At 49.0% G+C, this 17190-nt stretch overlaps 2 protein-coding genes across 2 annotated transcripts in view; one reads left to right on the plus strand and one right to left on the minus strand.

The window, feature by feature from the left end:
* brd1a (bromodomain containing 1a) overlaps window positions 1-7878 on the minus strand; it is a 14906-nt gene extending 7028 nt beyond the window's left edge. Inside the window, exons 1-7 of the mRNA XM_080022435.1 lie at window positions 7819-7878; window positions 5075-6524; window positions 3491-3647; window positions 3041-3181; window positions 2592-2720; window positions 756-1068; window positions 211-606 (exon numbers count right to left, since the gene is read on the minus strand). Of these exons, the coding sequence (XP_079878561.1) occupies window positions 211-606; window positions 756-1068; window positions 2592-2720; window positions 3041-3181; window positions 3491-3647; window positions 5075-6507 (2569 nt within the window). The 5' untranslated portion in view covers window positions 6508-6524; window positions 7819-7878. The remainder of the gene's footprint in view (window positions 1-210; window positions 607-755; window positions 1069-2591; window positions 2721-3040; window positions 3182-3490; window positions 3648-5074; window positions 6525-7818) is intronic.
* Window positions 7879-13345: 5467 nt separating this feature from the next.
* On the plus strand, window positions 13346-17119 carry zbed4 (zinc finger, BED-type containing 4; the record flags this gene model as incomplete). The annotated part of the gene is made up of 2 exons (XM_080022364.1): window positions 13346-13571; window positions 14265-17119. 2 exons carry the CDS (start codon window positions 13346-13348, stop codon window positions 17117-17119), a joined length of 3081 nt encoding a protein of 1026 aa, XP_079878490.1.
* Between the last annotated feature and the right edge of the window lie 71 nt (window positions 17120-17190).

A 17190-nucleotide genomic window follows, 5' to 3' on the forward strand; every position in this document is an offset into this window, starting at 1 on the left:
GGTTGCCAACTTGGCAAACAATTCTGAAAGTTAGTGTCAGGTCTACGTTGAGAACTTTGGGGTGAGGTATGATGTAGGGCGTCTGACATCTGACCCACCTCAAGTATCCTGAACAACGGGAGACTATTGTTTAAAAAAAAATAAAATAAAATAAAAAAACAACTCAGAATCTCCTTTTTGCCGACCAGAAACCGAAAACCCCATACATACCGTCGTCATCCGGGCAGGTCCCGTTAGTTTGTACACTCTCTTCATTAGCCTTTCCTGGGTCAGAATGCAATGACGCTGAAGAGGACGACGACGAGGACGACGACGAGGACGACGACGACAATGACGAGTTTGAGGCGGCGGCGAGCGGGTGTTGGTGGTGGGGGTGGTGGGGGTGGTGGTGGTGGTGGTGGTGGTGGTGGTGGTGCGAGGGGTGGAGCCTCTTCAGGCCTATCTCACTGCGCACGTCGTTGATGGTCTTCTTGAGCAGCTTGAGGCGCTTACTGCGAGACGGGCTGGACTTCATGGCGCAGGTCAGGTCGAACTTCTCCAGCAGCTGGTGCAGCTGCCTGTCGAGGGGCATGTGCTGCCGATTGGCCGACACTAGCAGGCGGTCCACTGGGAAAGACAAAATCAGGCAATCACGGGACGAGTAGAGATGCGGCTTCAGATAAAAATTCGGGGACATATAGTGGAATCCACCCAGCGCGGATGGTATTGCGAAATGCCACTTGTGAATTATTCAGGCATTTATTTAAGGCCCTTACCGTCTTCCCAAGAGAATGGCGGGGGCGACTCGATTTTGGGAGCCTCCGGAAGATGCGTGCCACTGCCCATGTCGAAGCCAATTCGGTCCACGTCGCGCCGCGCCTTCCTGAGCAGCGCCCCGCCCTGGTCGCGCAGGCGCATGGCGGCCCGGTGGAAGTAGGTGTCCTTTGAGTTGTACTTCATGCAGTTCGCGACGATGAGGTTGAAGTCGTCTTCGAACTGCTCAAAGCCGGTGTAGCCCTGGGCGTCGACGCGCTTCCGCATGGTAGAAAAGTCCATGGGACACTTGATGTGGTCCAGATAATCCGGCACCTGCGGCGGGGAGCGGGAGAACATTTGTTATTTCAAAAGAGATGAACAGCACTATCCATCTACTACCAGCAACAGCAGAAAAGAAACTATTATAACAATTGGTCCATATGACTTACCAAGCAACAGCCAATAATCCAACGTGTCGCTCATTTCTACACAGAATATATATATATATTTTTTTAGCCATAACCATTCATAACCAGAAATGTCCTTGACCTTTGCACCTTTCTACAACAGGTAGTTCTCAACTAAAACTGAAAGCATACCACGAGTGTATCACACAATTATGATTCAGATTTATTGTGACCTTCGGGTTGCTCCGGGCCGCCAAGTCTGGTGTGAAATCCACTCGGCAAAACACTGCGCCCGACGTGGCGCTCAAGCCGGCGACCTTTGACCTCGGTGTCTTTTGCTCTACCGCCCGAGCGAGCCGGGCTCCAATTACCTCTTCGCCCTTCCCAGAAGGAATGCGCTTGCAGAGCGAGCGTGGGCATTTTTGTTGACAGCAATACCGCTGTACATTCCCGTACGATACATCTGTTACTTATAATAATAGCGCGTGAGTGTGCGGAGGGGCTTGGCTAAACTGGTTTGTACATCAGATCCTACGTATCTCACAATTTTTTTTTTCCATACTGTCCACAATATGTTAAGACTGTTCTACTGACGAACATCCAACGATAAAGGGACACTGATAACACAGCCCAGTCATTCTTTATAGGTCAACTATTCCTGAACAGATTTAAGAAAAAAATTTGAAAACAAAATTTGTCGGCACGACATAGAGAGCTTGGTTAATAGTTGATGTATCTTATTACTCTATAGGATGCATAAAGGAGGCCTTGTGGTTTGCCTGGATAAATAATTAACAGCAGAAGCATAATAGATGCATAGTTTGAGAGCCACTACAGGACCTCGATGGGCGGATCAAAAGCCGCGCCCAACGTGGGGCTCGAACCCACGACCCTGAGATTAAGAGTCTCATGCTCTACCGACTGAGCTAGCCGGGCTGCGTTGGCTTCAGCTGCGGTGGGGACCCTGCTCAGTCTCGCGTTACATTTACGCGCGCGCGTCGTCAAACACGCCTCCAGGGCTGCGGGAACAAAGTTAAAGATTTGAATATGATAAAATAAAAATAAAATACAAAAATGTAAATTTCACTATCCGAATGCTGAAATTTCTATGCAATTGTGTATTTTTGTATATAAATATATGCATAAAAAAAAAATACATATATATTAATACTTGATCATAAATGTTGCGGCTAACGTTTGCAAATCAATGCACATCTGAGGGGCAATCAAGTTCAATACGAGCTCATCCAGTTTGTCGCACGGCGAGCACAAATTAAAGAGAGGGATCCCCGGTATCGCCGTGCCAAGTCCGCGTCGGCGCGCGCCGCCAACAATTTAAAAAGATGCGATGACAACCGCACCACGCGAATTGGAGTGCATCGAAAGACGGTGCGCCCCGGAGGCGGCGCTTTTCGCCTTTTTATCCTAGGATCCATTTCTTGACTTCACCTCACTGACGTCCACCGGTTGAGCGAAGACCCTGGCCTGGTCTTTCTCCTGGAGCTGGTCCAGCAGAGCCCTGAGAAGAATACTGAAGGGAGTCAGCCGCATCTCCAGCAGAGTTTGCTGCAGCTTGATCTGAAACGCAAAAGGGGGGGGGGGGCGTACGTTTCACGAACGGAAAGGGCTTTGACTGCAAAAACAGCGCTGAGGAAATAAAACGTCACTTCTCCGGCCTCACTGAGCAGACGCCGACCGAGCCGCATTGTCGGCAATCTAAGAACGTTTTAATCCTCCCAGGCGAGCACCAACCAACGCTGCTCCCTCGCTCATCCAACACCGCAGTTCCGTTACGGAGCGGGAAGGGAAATGACTTTTTTTTTTTTTTTTTTTTCTCTCTCTCTCTGTCTCTCTGTCTCTCTCTCTTCTTTCCCCTCCGTCCGCCCTCCTTTTCCTACCTCTTCCCTCTTGAGCTTCTCCCTCTTTCGGATGAGCTCCAGCAGCAGCCTGGTGCGTTCCAGGTCGTGTCGCAGGCGATGCCACTCCTTTAGCTGCTCTTTGAGAGTCCGGCTCTCCTCCTCACTCTGCCGCTGGTGACCCTGCGGCGGGGGGGGGGGGAGAAAAAAACCACAACGCAACGCAGAGTGAAAAGGAAGTAGATATATAAAGTATGTGTCTACGTATCTGTTCCTCTACGATTTGTCTCCTCTACAATTTATAATGGGAATTATCATATTTTAAAATAGTGGAAAAAAAAAAATAATAATAAAATACCACTGTTTTTCTGAGGCATTTTTTGTGGAAATTGACACCGAAGTTCCAGGTTATCCAAAAGTGTGCTGAGAAGATATGAAAACCAGGAGGGTGAGAACCCGACTTGTGTGGAAGCCTGACACTGAGCAACTAACCGGCTGTGTGTTCCGTTGCGACTGCAGGCTTGTCTGCAGGCGTCGGATCAGGGGAAGCCCGTTCCTGGATTGCCTCTTGAGCGTCCAGTAATTCAGGACCAGCTCCACAAACGCCTTTTTCTTCTGGACAGACACCTGATTCAAAATGGTTTGTAACCTGGGGGGGGGGGAGGAAGACGGGGGAGGCCGGCTTGTGAAACACATTGACAACACAGAGAAAATGATAATAACCCCCCCCCCCACAGATCTGACTTCCCAGTACATTCAAGCGCACGAGCAGATTTGACCAAAATCATGTAGGAACTCCATGTGGTGGACAAATTCACCAGAATTTGGATCGTAGGCTGCATTGATTCTCCACTCTTAATATGTTGTAGAACGAGCCAATCACACATTAGCGTGATTGGCTTGTACCAGCACTGCAGGAACAAAATTAAAAAGTCTAATAGAATCAGAATATAAAAAAAAAAATGAACTATTTGAATGCTGGAATTGCCATTCGATTGCGTATTTTAAAACGATAAATAATTGATTATAATTGTTTTGGCTAACATTAGCGAATCAATTCACACGTGATGAGCAATAAAGTTCAATATAAGTTCATCCAGCGTCGGCGGAGACGCATGAGAGCACCGGAGCGTTTCCCTCTCCTCCGGCGTTTCATGTGTGGACAAGGGAGAGTGCGACTTTGGCCATAATGTCCAGTCATTCCACAGACGTGGCGAAGAAAGTGGGAAATACACCCGACCATCACCGACGGAATGTCCTCTACGGCAGGGCTTCCCAACCACCGGCTCCCGAGCCGTCCCGGGGCTGCAGGGAATTTCCCCAACGGCTGTAAGAACGCGGGCGGGATTCTTTTCAACAGCGATCCGCGATCTGCTCCGCAGCAGCAGGAAACGGAGTAAATTAAATACACCTAGAGTTTCCATTTGCTTTGTTTGGAGAAAAGATGGCTCTGATCGGAGACGCGGAACCGTGCATAACGGATCCTTGTTTGTAATTACAAACAGCAGAACATCACCAGTTCCATCAATGCAAGGTTCAATGCTTATACATCAACAGCAATTGTCCTGTCAATGTGTCCTTAGGCAAAACACTAAACCCCCTCGATGACTGACGGTCACTGAGTAAGAGCGTCAGTTAAAGAGGCATAATGCACAATTGTTTTGTTATTATTTTATTTAAAAATCGAATGTCTTAACCTTTATTGAGCTGCCATGTACATATATGTGCATGTGCTCTTCTATATTCTGTCGACATTGTCGGTTACAATGACTGGGCACATGCGAGTGTCCAATCGGCGAAAGTGCTCGATCATACAGTTGAACATTCATTAAAAGAAAAAGAACCACGCCGGATGAAAACACATCCCCACCACCTCAAGTGACCGTCTTAGAACAAAGACGAGGGTAAACCTGGATGGAAAAAAAAGTGCAGTTTCTAATGGAATCCTGGGACTTCCTGTAGTGCACCAATCACAGAAGAAGACCTGATGAATTGCAACTTAAATGCTAATTTGCCAATAAATCCCCCATGACTCCATGGTGATACCTGGAGCTTTAATCCAAAAGATGAATGTACCTGTGTTGGGGGAAATTAGGCACAATGGCAGGCGTTGCAGCGTCTTCCTCTTCTTCTTCTAATTCTTCTTTAGGTTCCAACTCAGCCTTCTTACCCTTCTTCTTCTTCTGTTGCTGCTGTTGTTGTTGTTTTCCTTTTGACTTCCCTCTGCTGACTCTTCTCCCCTTGTCAGATTTTTTACATAGTCCATTTTTTGGTTTCGCATCATCATAGATGGTATTAGGCTTTCTGACGCAACCGTTTGGCGTGTGAGCTCCACAGTATGCAGTCTTTTTTACGGAGAAGGTGGGTTCTCCTGTCCCCGTCACTTCTTTGATTGGCTCCATCTTCATGAAAAGGCCGGCTCTTTGTGCACAGCTGACGTGGAAGGCAGTGTAGCAGTTGGCTTTGTGGCACTGGATGCAGGCCCCGACGCCCTTCTCCTTGCAGAGGTAGCAGGTAAGCTTCCAGCGAGCCGGGGGTATGTGGCTGACCCCGTCGATGGGCTCGATGAAGGTGGTGTTGGAGAACCCCACCTCCGGCACCCACAGAGCGCACACCACGTGACCCCAGCGGCCGTCATCAGTCGTTTTTACAGCTCCGCCCTTGTTGGGGCAAAGGATGCAGTCTGTGGGCTGCGTAGGCGACACCAGGCAGTGCCTGCACAGCCACTGGCCCTCGGGAATGTAGGGCACACCATAGCACTCCTGGTGCACCGCCAGGTTACACAGGTCGCAAAACAGGATGGCATTACTGTTGTGGCATTCGCCGTCCATGCAGATGCAGCAGACGGCGTCTTCGTCGATGGGGGCCTGCTGCTCGCCGTCTCTCCCCACGCTCTCCTGGTGCGACTCTTTCTCAAATCGATCCACCAGGAACTCAAAGACGTTGTGGGAAACCTGACTGACGCCTTCGCTCCGTCGTTTCTCGTTGACCAGGTCCAGCCAAGCGTAATCTTCCTCGTCCATGTCGTACTCCGTCTCCTCGTCCAGCTCTTCCTCTGTCTTCTCCTCAAATTTGTAAAAGGAAGCAGGCCTCTTGGGAACAGCTGGCAAATTATACTCCACAGTACGAAACTTGGGCTCCGGAAGCTTTGGGCCTGCATTGCCATGCTGCCCACCTCCTTCCCCGTGAGCGGCAATACCCAGTGCAGCATTTTTCTTCTCCTGGTTGTTTTTTAGTCTGATCGACCTCAGGAGTACCTGTTGCTGAGGTTTCTCAGCATTCTCCTTATTGCTGGTGCACTCCGTCATCTCCTGCGCCATGGGGTCGTCGTCAGAGATTACACCGAGTGTGTCGTATATGCTGAGCCGGTGAACACGCCCATCGATCTCCATCTCCACCATGCGCTGTGCCTGGGCGTAGGTGAGTATCTGCTTGTTGGGGGACGGTTTGATGGGAGACGGTGGCCTCTGGGGCACCGGGTCTCGGTGGTACCGAGCTTTCTTCCTCATCTTGAAGATCCGTGTTGCTACCGTAAAAAAGTGAAACACAAAAGGTTTGGAATTACCATGTGTATGAAAATAAACAAATATCAGATTGAATTGAGCGGGCTCCATCTATTATTAGAGCGATGGATTGTGTGTGTGTGTGTGTGTGTGTGTGTGTGTGTGGAGGGGGGTAAACAAAATCTGCAATTAACTTGGAGTATTTTGTGTTTTTCTGGGATTATTAAAGTATGCATGTCTCATAAGTCAAAAAAACAACAAATAACTGGTGTTAGAATAAATACAAAACTTAGTAGGGCCCATATGCACAGCCTGCACTCTGTTTCTAAGGTAAACACCGGCCATTGCCAAACGTTATCACTAAGTTTGTTGTACCAGAGGATTTGACAACAATGTTTGTCACCAAAACACACCAGGGGAGAATTCAAGAAAACAGAAAAGAACAGATTTAAACAGCATGACGCGAAATACCCCAACACTTGTGCAAGTCGCGATAAAGACGAGGAAATTGCATTTACCCAAACAAGAATTGTTTGGACAAACAGCATCATTTCTCCTCAACCATCGATTTGCTCATTTGCCTATAGAACTTATCCTCTCCCATATAAACCGCCGGATGGAGTTAACCAGGATATTATATCGTACACAACACAACACGTCGTCGTACAACGGTCATAACGCTGCCCACTCCACATGCATTGCAGCCCAGCAGCGCCCACAACAGACAATGTCAACCAGTGACTGCTATGTGATCATAGCAGCGAACCGGGCATCGCTCCCAACTTCCTAGTTCAGTTCTTCCAGGCATCGGGTGCTCCCGTCAACCGGGGGCATGGTCAGCAACCCATGTGAACCCACAAATGTGCCTTTATAACACATATTCCTCGGGTTAGGCGGCGAATGGTGTTTTGGGGGAAAACAACAGGAGTGGAGAGAGTGAATTACTTGGTGAATTGTGGTAACACAACAGACTATACACACAGAGTCCCGGTATGTGTTGATAACGGTCGCCGTTGTGAGCTCGCAGGCTCCTGGCATCGGCCGGGCTTCGCTCTACGGAGGCATTTAAACGGGAGGTGGAGTTCCCAAACCGCCTGCTTTGGTGCGGTTGTCCTTCCCCATTGGAGAGAGGCAGCAAAGTGGCCTAGCCGCTAACAATAACAGCCGCTAGCTAACACGGGGAGCTAGCCACCCCCTAATGGCGTCCAACCAAACAAAAGAGCCCCGTGTTGTTATTAGTGTTATAATCCACGTTCAGACGGTCGCGCACACGAACGACCTCCCCGCTCACGCCCGCCCTCGCCCCCGCCGCCGTACCTCGGTCCCACCGACAGTTTTGCTGGTCGGAGCCTCTCAAAGCAATGGCGGAACGGCCTCCTCCGCGGCTGGAGTTCCGTACACAGTGTTCTCATCCGACGGGCGAGTCCTCGGGCTCTCGCGGCGATTCGGCGGAGGTTGTCGGGGCGGGGGCGGTGGGGTAAGAAGGGGAAGAAGCGGGGAGGGAGCGTACGGCGGCTCCCGCGGGGGCCGGGGAGGGCGGTGTTGTTTTTCCGGAGGGGGGCCCCAGGCTTTGTGGCTCATTCACGGGCCGCGCGGGGGGGGCGGGGGGCGGTCGAGGCGGTGGAGGAGGAGGTGGAGGAGGTGGAGGAGGTGGAGGTGGAGGTGGAGGTGGAGGTGGCGGAGGAGGAGGTGGAGGAGGTGGAGGTGGAGGTGGCGGAGGAGGCGGTGGGGGCGGCCCGTCGCTTCCCGGTCACCGAGCCGAGCGAAGCAGCGCGAGACTCTTCCTCTCCGCGCGCACCCCCCGAAAACACAGCGGCGCACGAGACGGCGACGGGCGCGAGCCCGAGCACGCGCGCGTGACGACGCGCGGGGAGGCGGCGTCCGAGCGTGTTGCGGCGTTCGAGTCGCGTGGGAGAGGCGAGAACTGTGAGCTTCAGCTGTTTTTTCATATATTTTTTTAATTTTTATCGAGAAAAAAAACGAAAAAACATAGAGTATCATCAAAGAATAATCAAAAACGAAAAATTCATTGATCGATAATTAATTAATTGATTTGCACTGTATATTTCCTGAGCCATGCGTTACTTATTTTTTTGTACATGTACGTGAACATTTGTTAATTCAGTGTATTATTTGTTCCCAATTGGGCTGCTGACCCCACCCCACCCCTGCATTTATAAAGTACTATCTTATCTTATTAGACCAAGTAGACATAGATAGATAGATAAATAGGTAGATAGATAGATAGATAGATAGATAAACAGACAGACAGACAGACAGATAGATAGATAGATAGATAGATAGATAGATAGATAGATAGATAGATAGATAGATAGATAGATACTTTATTCATGCCCTTGGGGGAACGTCAGGTGTCCAATAGCTCGCACAATGTAAACACTGGGACTTTGGGAAGTATACCACTGCAAACATATTTGCGGACTATAACACAATATAGATAAAGACAATACATATGAAACAAACAGGCCAAATTAACAGGGTAAAAAAAGGGGGGTAAAGGATAGGAAATGATGTGCGGGAGAGAAGTAAATATGCACATGAGATACCGAAACATTCATTCCAGTTGTTACGCCGGCTACGCCAATGACAACAAAGGTCTCCGGGTCCCGGGCTGGGGCCCCACACGGACGGGTGAGGACACCCAAGTTGAAACCCCTCGATTCCCACGCGACCTGAACGCGGCAGCAGCCGCAGCAGCAGTTAAGTTGCTGGGGGAGACCTCGAGACACACGCACGCACACACACACACACACACACACGCACACACGCACACAACGGCCATCTGTCACACGCGCTATCAATGCGTCCGTGCCACGCCGTCCCCATTTAGGTCAGAACAAAAGGTCGAACCGTAACAATGGCTTCGATCGCTGCTGCCGACGGGCGCGCACCCCGAAAATATGACCGTCTGTTCGGATGACGTAGAGTGTCATGAAACGAAATTATAATAAAACGATGTCACTACACTGGCTCGTTCGTTAGATAGATAGATAGATAGATAGATAGATAGATAGATAGATAGATAGATAGATAGATAGATAGATAGATAGATAGATAGATTTGCGGTTCAGGACAGGTTTGGATATTCAATTAAATAAAAAAAGACATGTTTCCAGTTGTGTGTGTGCGCGTGTGTTTTCTTTTTTTTTTATAGCCCCTCCCAACTTTCGCCAAATTTCAGCCCCTGCTGCCGGTGACGTCACTAACACACGTCCCTTCCTTCCGCAAGCACGCTCCCAAACAACAAGCAATAATAATAAAATCATACGGGAATAAACATTAATAATCGGCGACATGCGGCAAACCTTGACATACACACAAGAGTACAAATATAATAACGAACTATAAAGTTCCAAAGACAATGTGTAATTTGCGATAGGCTCATATAACGAACCGCGGTTGCAGCAGCATTCAGCAGGTGAAATTAAATAAAAATGCGTGTTTTCTGTTTATTTATTTATTTATGTATTTTTTCATAATCCCCTCTCGCCCAAATGTGTGTTTTCTGATGTGTGTTATTTATTAATATGTATATCTATATATATTTTTTTAAATAACTATATATTTCTAGCCCGTTTTTTTATATTTAATTATTTATTTGTTTGTTTGTTTTTTTGTTTGTTTGTTTATTTATTTACCTCTGTGTGTGTGTGTGTGTGTGTGTGTGTGCATATTTACAAATAAATGTATAAACAAAGCCCTCCTGCCGCGTGTTTGTCGTTATCATTATGATTATTATCGTCATTATTATTATTATTTTTATTATACGAGCCGCCCTCGCCATGTTGCGGCCCCTGCTCCCTGTGACGTCACCAGCGCGCGTTCCTTCCGTCCGACGTGAGAGGAGCCCCGGCAGCCAGCGAGGGAGACAAAGCCGCGCAGCGAGCCCCCTCTCCGGGTCAGCCCCAGCCGAGTCACGTTTAACCGTTTGGGAGCCGCAACCGGGCGATCGCGCCGCAGCGGGGCCACGGTACGGTACGGTCCGGGAGGCGTGGATGTGCGTGGAAACTTGCCCCCCCGGGGGTGGTGGTGGTGGTGGTGGCGGCGGCGGGGGGGACGTCGCGGTGAGGTCGGGTCCGGGTCTAGCGTGGGTCGGGTGCGTGGATCCGGCTGGTTCTGGTTAGCCAGGTTAGCTGCTGTGTCCCGTGCGTGCGCGTGTGTGTGTGTGTACGCGTGTGTGTGTGTGTGTGTACGTGTGTGTGTGTACATGTGTGTGTGCGTGTGCGTGTGCGGGGGGGGCCTAGCCTAGCTCGATGCCAACCAACTGTCCGTTAGCTAGTTAGCTCCCCCACTAGCCACCCAGTGTTTACTGACGATGTGGGCAGGTTTGACGTGCTCGTACGCTAAAAGGGGGCTTGATGGTTCCCCCCCCCCCCCCCCCTCGAATTCGCTGCCCGAGCACGGTGGTTGCCCCCTGTAAGCGCGCTGAATAGAAATAACGCAGCGGTTTCAAAACAAACAAGGTTTTGTTGTTTTTTTTCATCTTAACAGACTGGACGAGCTCTCAACCCGGAAAAGCAGGCTGAGCTCACGTCGGAAACGGATCCCAGTCCACTGCTTATAGAGGACACGGCGCTGTTTAAAATAGTGGAATTTCACATCATTATCACTATATCCCCACTATGAGGTCATAGATCAATGTGCAATATTATAGATTGTTAAATATTGACAACCCACAGTAATGAAATGGACTCAGCTACCAGTTATTAGCCGTGTATACATAATATTCATCATGTATTGTCACCGTTGTACTATATTCACTTTTATATCTATACCCAGTGTCCGGGTTCTTCCCAGGTCCTTGAGGTGCTTGAAGTGTTTGAATTTTGGCATCAGAAATTTAAGTACTGGAATAGGAGGGGGGGGGGGGTAGCCCCTTTTGTGCTCAAGTGCTTGAAAAGTCCTTGAAAAGACAAATGTAAAACCTGCACCTCCTGGTTTAGTTATTCAAATTGTCAAGTGATAAATGAATCCAGAATCTCTTTTTAGATTGTGCTTTTAGATTTTCGATTACTCCTTATTCCAGGGAAATGCAAATTTGATCCGGCGTGGTTGTAAATAGAAACCTATAATAGTAGATGACAAAGAGATTCATATAAATAATAGACAATGAGACTAAGATTATATTTCAATAAATGTCGATATTTGTTTTGAGTAAAGCCTTTTGAAAATGGAAAAACTTGTTAGAATAGACTCGTTCTTCGCGTGAGTTGTTTGACCAGTCGGTGGTCGTTGTTCCTGACCTTTCCCGTTTGTGCTCATGTCATGGGGTTTGTTTATGGAGGTCGGTGAAGAGCCGGTGGCCTGGTCAGCAGCCCTGGGCAACATGCTGCAGCTTGTCTTGTGGACGGGAGGGAGATTGTAATTAGTATAAACAAAGTATAAGGACTTATATGCCTAAAATGAGCATTTTTAGGATCAGGCATGTAATGCCTGAATAGGTTTGAAATACAACGCCAACACAGGGAAGAATAAATGTCCCGGACAGGCCCTGGTGGGTGGTAGGTTGGCAATTGGGGTTATCGTCTGTGCACGGAATGACTAGACGGTCCGGTCCTTGGCTTCTGATTGGCTGAATGGCTTTGTCGATCCTTTACCGGGGCTTTCTGCATTGCACAGAGATGGTGTTGATGCACCGTAGCTGAGGTCTGCTGGATACATGGAGGGTTAACACTAACTAAAACAGTCAATTTATATTTATACATGTCCGCTAATGCTAATTTAACATCATTACATTTATTTATGGGTGCAGTGCGACGAATTTAGTGGCATCTAGTGGTGAGGCGGCAGAGCGCAAACGACTGAATGCCCCATTCCATGTCGTGCAATGTGGCGTCTTCGGTGGAAGAGATGGGGCCGCGAAAGGCCATCTCTAGAGCCAGTGTTTGGGTTGTCCATTTTGGGCTACTGTAGAAGAAACATGGCGGCCTCCGTGAAGCGCACCCGCTCCCTATGTAGATAAAAAAAACGTCTCATTGTTAGGTAACGCCAAAACCACGATTCATAATTTTATGGGATTAATACACAAATTAAAACATGCTTGTGAATATTCTGTTCCATTTGTGCCAAGTCCGTTTCATTTATTCCACACACTGCGACTTTTTAAATCCAACCTAATGGTTAAAATGTCTGTGGTCAGTCAGCACGCCCATATTTCACATCTACCGAAACCATGTCAATTGGTGAGACTTTCTGTGCTTTTTGACAGTTGGAAAAGGTGAACAGGGCAGTGACTCACACACAAGCTGCATATAACAAATTGATAAGAAATCAATTCTGTCTCATTTCCTGCTCTCACATTCGGCCGTTTTCTGTTAATTCAAACGACTTCTCATGAGTCATTCGATTGTTTTTCACTTTCACTTTTTTTCTGTTTCCATAAATTGTTAAATAATGTAGCCTATGTTATCCATTTGCCTCTTATTTGCCTGTCATAGGCCCGTTTAAGATCTGTAATTTAAATCAGAGGAGAGGCAATTAATACGGTTTGTATTAGATTCAGATGAAATGCAAGTTATTTCTGTCTGAGTGTTTGCCACAGCCAGCAGATGGAAATACAAAGCCCCTTGATTTTGATTGGCAGACGCTCAAACGCTGATTATTATTTTTTTTGCTCTTTCTGTAGGTGCCCGAGGAGAGGTGAAACTGTGGGCATCATAGATGGAGGTGAAGGGCAGGCAGGATTCCTGCAGTCTGGACATCCACATGTACGCAGCATCCAAAGCTTGAGATCCGCAACATCCATGACTACTCCTGAACGCATCACAGGTCTCATCTGACAACAAAACCCTGATTACCCTATAAAAACTATTGGTCTGCTGCGATGGATGAGGAGGACGAGGTGTTTCAGATGAGTGAAGATATGGTCATTGACCCCAACGGCTCTATAGAACATAAGAAAAAGGAGGCAAAGGGGACCTGTCTGAAAATTGAGGGCCAGGATCATTATGTGTTCAAGTCGTACAGCATAGCTCCACACGACATAGCAGATGAAAAGTCTACTGCTGGTTCCTCTACAACACTGGCTAAAGACAGTCCCCCTTTTTGTGGTGTGTCAGAAGCAGATCTATCTCCTCAGGTTGAAAAACAGTTGGAGTCCGATAAAGAGACTGATCCAGCCTCGCTGGCTCTTTCGGGCGAAAGCCCAAACACTGATACTGCGGCAACAACAGAAAACGAAGAGTGTGCTAATGGCAACAAAGCATCTATGCATAACAAAGATGACGACCGGGATGCGAATGGAATGGAGAAGGAAATCCAAGAAGATGAAAGATTATCATTGGATAGCTCCATTGGCCCCTTTTTCACAAAAGACAGTGATGACTATACAAATTTATTTAGCGGCTACACAAGCACCCTTTACGATGTTGCCATGGACGCGGTCACCCAGAGCCTTTTGTCGTCTATTCGAAGCAATGCGAACCCTCGGAAAAAATCCCCCGCCTGGAATCATTTCTGCATATCTCCGCGAGATAGCACCAAAGCAGTCTGTTTGTACTGCATGAAAGAGTTCAGTCGCGGTAAGAATGAGAAAGACCTCAGTACGAGCTGTTTAATGAGACACGTGCGAAGGGCTCACCCCACTGTGCTTTTACAAGACGGAGGAAACACCTCAAGTAATATGACTTCCTCCCCTGCTCCAGCTACAATACCTCCCTCCCCAAACTTGCCAAAAAATGGAGACACGACAAGCAGTGTTGTTAATCCTGCCTCAATGAACAATTCACCGTCCACCTCGTCAGCTGAAAACTCAGACCCTTCATCCAAAGAAGTGTTATGCAAAGTAGAACCAAAACTCGAACTGTGTCCCAATACAGAGACTGCTGGTGGCATGCTCCAATCATCATATTCCATTGAGAACAACGGTGAAGAAGCATCCGACGGAGGGACCGAGCGCTTCCCCGGAACCCCGAAAACCTCCAGCTCCCGTCGAAGATCCGCCGTGTGGAAACACTTCTACCTTTCGCCCGTCGACAGCTCCAAAGCCGTTTGCATCCATTGCATGAACGAATTCAGCCGCGGTAAGAACGGCAAAGACTTGGGGACGAGCTGCCTAATCCGGCACATGTGGAGGGCCCATAAAGAGGTTGTCATTGAAGAGAACGGACAGGGTAATCACATTCCTCCGCCCTATACAAACTCGCCCTCGTGTTTGTCCCGCGCGCAGCTACAGGATGCGCTGGAAATCAAAAAGGAGTTCCCCCTCTCCATGTCCTCTCCGGAAACCACGTCCGATGAATTGCCCCAGAACCTGGAGGAAATCATGCACGTGAAGGAGGAGCCGGTCGAGGTTCTGAATTTGTCGGGGCACGAGTCCTCCCACAATCTCTCGATGGAGCTCCAAGGGGAGGATATGCCGTTGGCCTCCTCGCCGTGCGCACAGTCTGGGGCCTTCAGCCTCAACCAGGATCATTCGGTTTTCCAGCAAAACAAGAAAATAATGAAACGGGTGAAATCTGAGGTGTGGCACCACTTTATCGTCTCGCCCGTCGACCAGCTCAAGGCCCTGTGTCGGTACTGCCCGTGTGTCATCAGCCGGGGGAAACGAGGCGACTTTGGCACGAGCTGCCTGATGAGACATCTGATGAGGCGCCACCCGGACTTTCTCAAAACCCCAAAAGACGCCGATGACAAGGAGCTCTCCCCCCACCCGTACTCCCTGGCATCAGCAGACACAGTTTCAACCAAAGCTTCTGAAAATCCAGACAGTCAGAAAAAGGCCCTGCCTGTTTTCAGTAAAAAGACATCAAAACTGTGGAACCATTTTTCCATTTCCCCCGCTGACCCGACAAAGGTGGTCTGTTTGCACTGTAGCCGCACAATAAGTCGAGGCAAAAAGACTACAAACCTTGGCACGAGCTGCCTCTTCAGGCACATGCAAAGGTTTCATGGACACGTTCTCGAAAGTAACAAAGCTATCTCAGGTGATGTGCCGTCTGCTGAAATTCATGTCAAACAAGAACGCGTGGAAAACACTGTTTATGGAGAGAATGGCGAGAAGTTTGACGAACACCAACCGGTTGCCAAAAGAATCACCAAACTCGTTGCAGAGATGCTTGCACTGGATCTTCAGCCATCCGCTATGGTGGAGAATTCCGGTCTGAACCGACTACTGGAGTACCTACAGCCTCAGTATTCCCTACCGTCCTCGTCTTATTTCACCAGCACTGCCATACCGGACATGTATGAAAGGGTGAAGGAGGTTGTCCTCACGCACCTCAAGGAAGCCGAAAGTGGGGTCGTCCACTTTACAACTAGTATATGGGTGAGTAGTCAGACAAAGGAATACCTAACCCTCACTGCCCACTGGGCGACGTATGAGTCAGTTGTCAGACCTCAGGGCCAGGACTTTCACTGCTCTGCTCTGCTCAGCGTCTCCCAAATAGACTGTGACCACGATACACTCACCATCCAGAAGCAGCTCGAGTATCTCTGGGAGTCTTGGATCACCACGTCCGGACTCAAGGTGGGCTTCACCATCACTGACAACAACGTCATCAAGAACGCCCTGGAGGACACGGACCACGCCGCGGTGCAGTGTTTCGGACACACCATAGACCTCATTGTAAGCGAAGCCATAAAGAGCCAGAGAATGGTTCAAAACCTCCTGAGCATTGCCCGGAAGATCTGCGAACGCGTGCAGCGCTCCGCAAAGGCCAAGGAGAAGCTGTCGGAGCTCCAGAGGGCCCACGAGCTGCCCGAGAACCAGCTGGTCCAGGACGTGCCCTCCAAGTGGAGGACGTCCTTCTTCATGCTGGAGCGGCTGGTGGAGCAGAAGAAAGCCATCGACGAGATGTCCATCGAGTGCGGTTTCAGGGAAATGATCAGCTGTGATCAGTGGGAAGTGATGCTGTCCGTCTGCAACGCACTGAAACCCTTCGAGGTGGCCTGCAGGGAGATGAGCAACCGCACCGCCACTCTGGGACAAGTTATACCACTCATCCACATCCTCAACAGGAAGATAGACCTGCTGTTTGACGAGACGGTGGGCATCGACAACATGCTGAAGTCTCTGAAGGAGGCCATCGTGAGCAGAATGTCCGCCACCCTGCACGACCCGCGGTACACTTGGGCCACCATGCTGGACCCGAGGTACAAGACGTCGCTGTTCACGGAGGAGGAGGCCGAGCAGTGTAAGCAGAGCCTCATCACGGAACTGGATATGTCCTTTTCTACCTCAGTTGCGATTACGCCCCTGCTGCCCAACGGCTGCGGCGAGGCCCCCGCCTCATCCAACAGCCCCCACTCAAACAAAGATAACTTGTGGTCCCTGATGGAGGACATCAGATACAAGATTAAACAGGGGGAGAAGCCCAAATCCTCCGAGCTGGCGGTGCTGGAGTACCTCGAGGAAGACATACTCGATCAAAGCTGTGACCCCCTCGACTATTGGAACCTGAAAAAGTTCCTTTGGCCAGAACTTGCCAAAGTAGCCGCCCGTTACGTGGGCTGTCCTCCCAGCATCGTCCCGGCAGAGACTCTGTTCAGCACGGCAAGCATAAACTGTGCTCTGAATCAACCTCGGCCCTTGCTGGAAAACATGGAGGGTCTGTTGTTTCTTAAGGTCAACCTCCCCTTGATTTATTTTCAGTACTAATGATTATTGGGCAGTAATTTACAAAAAAGGTATATCAAGGACCAAGTCACATAGCTGTGAAATGGGTGTTT

The sequence above is a fragment of the Zeus faber genome, assembly GCF_960531495.2.
Source record: "Zeus faber genome assembly, chromosome: 21".
Taxonomy (NCBI): Eukaryota; Metazoa; Chordata; class Actinopteri; order Zeiformes; family Zeidae; genus Zeus; species Zeus faber.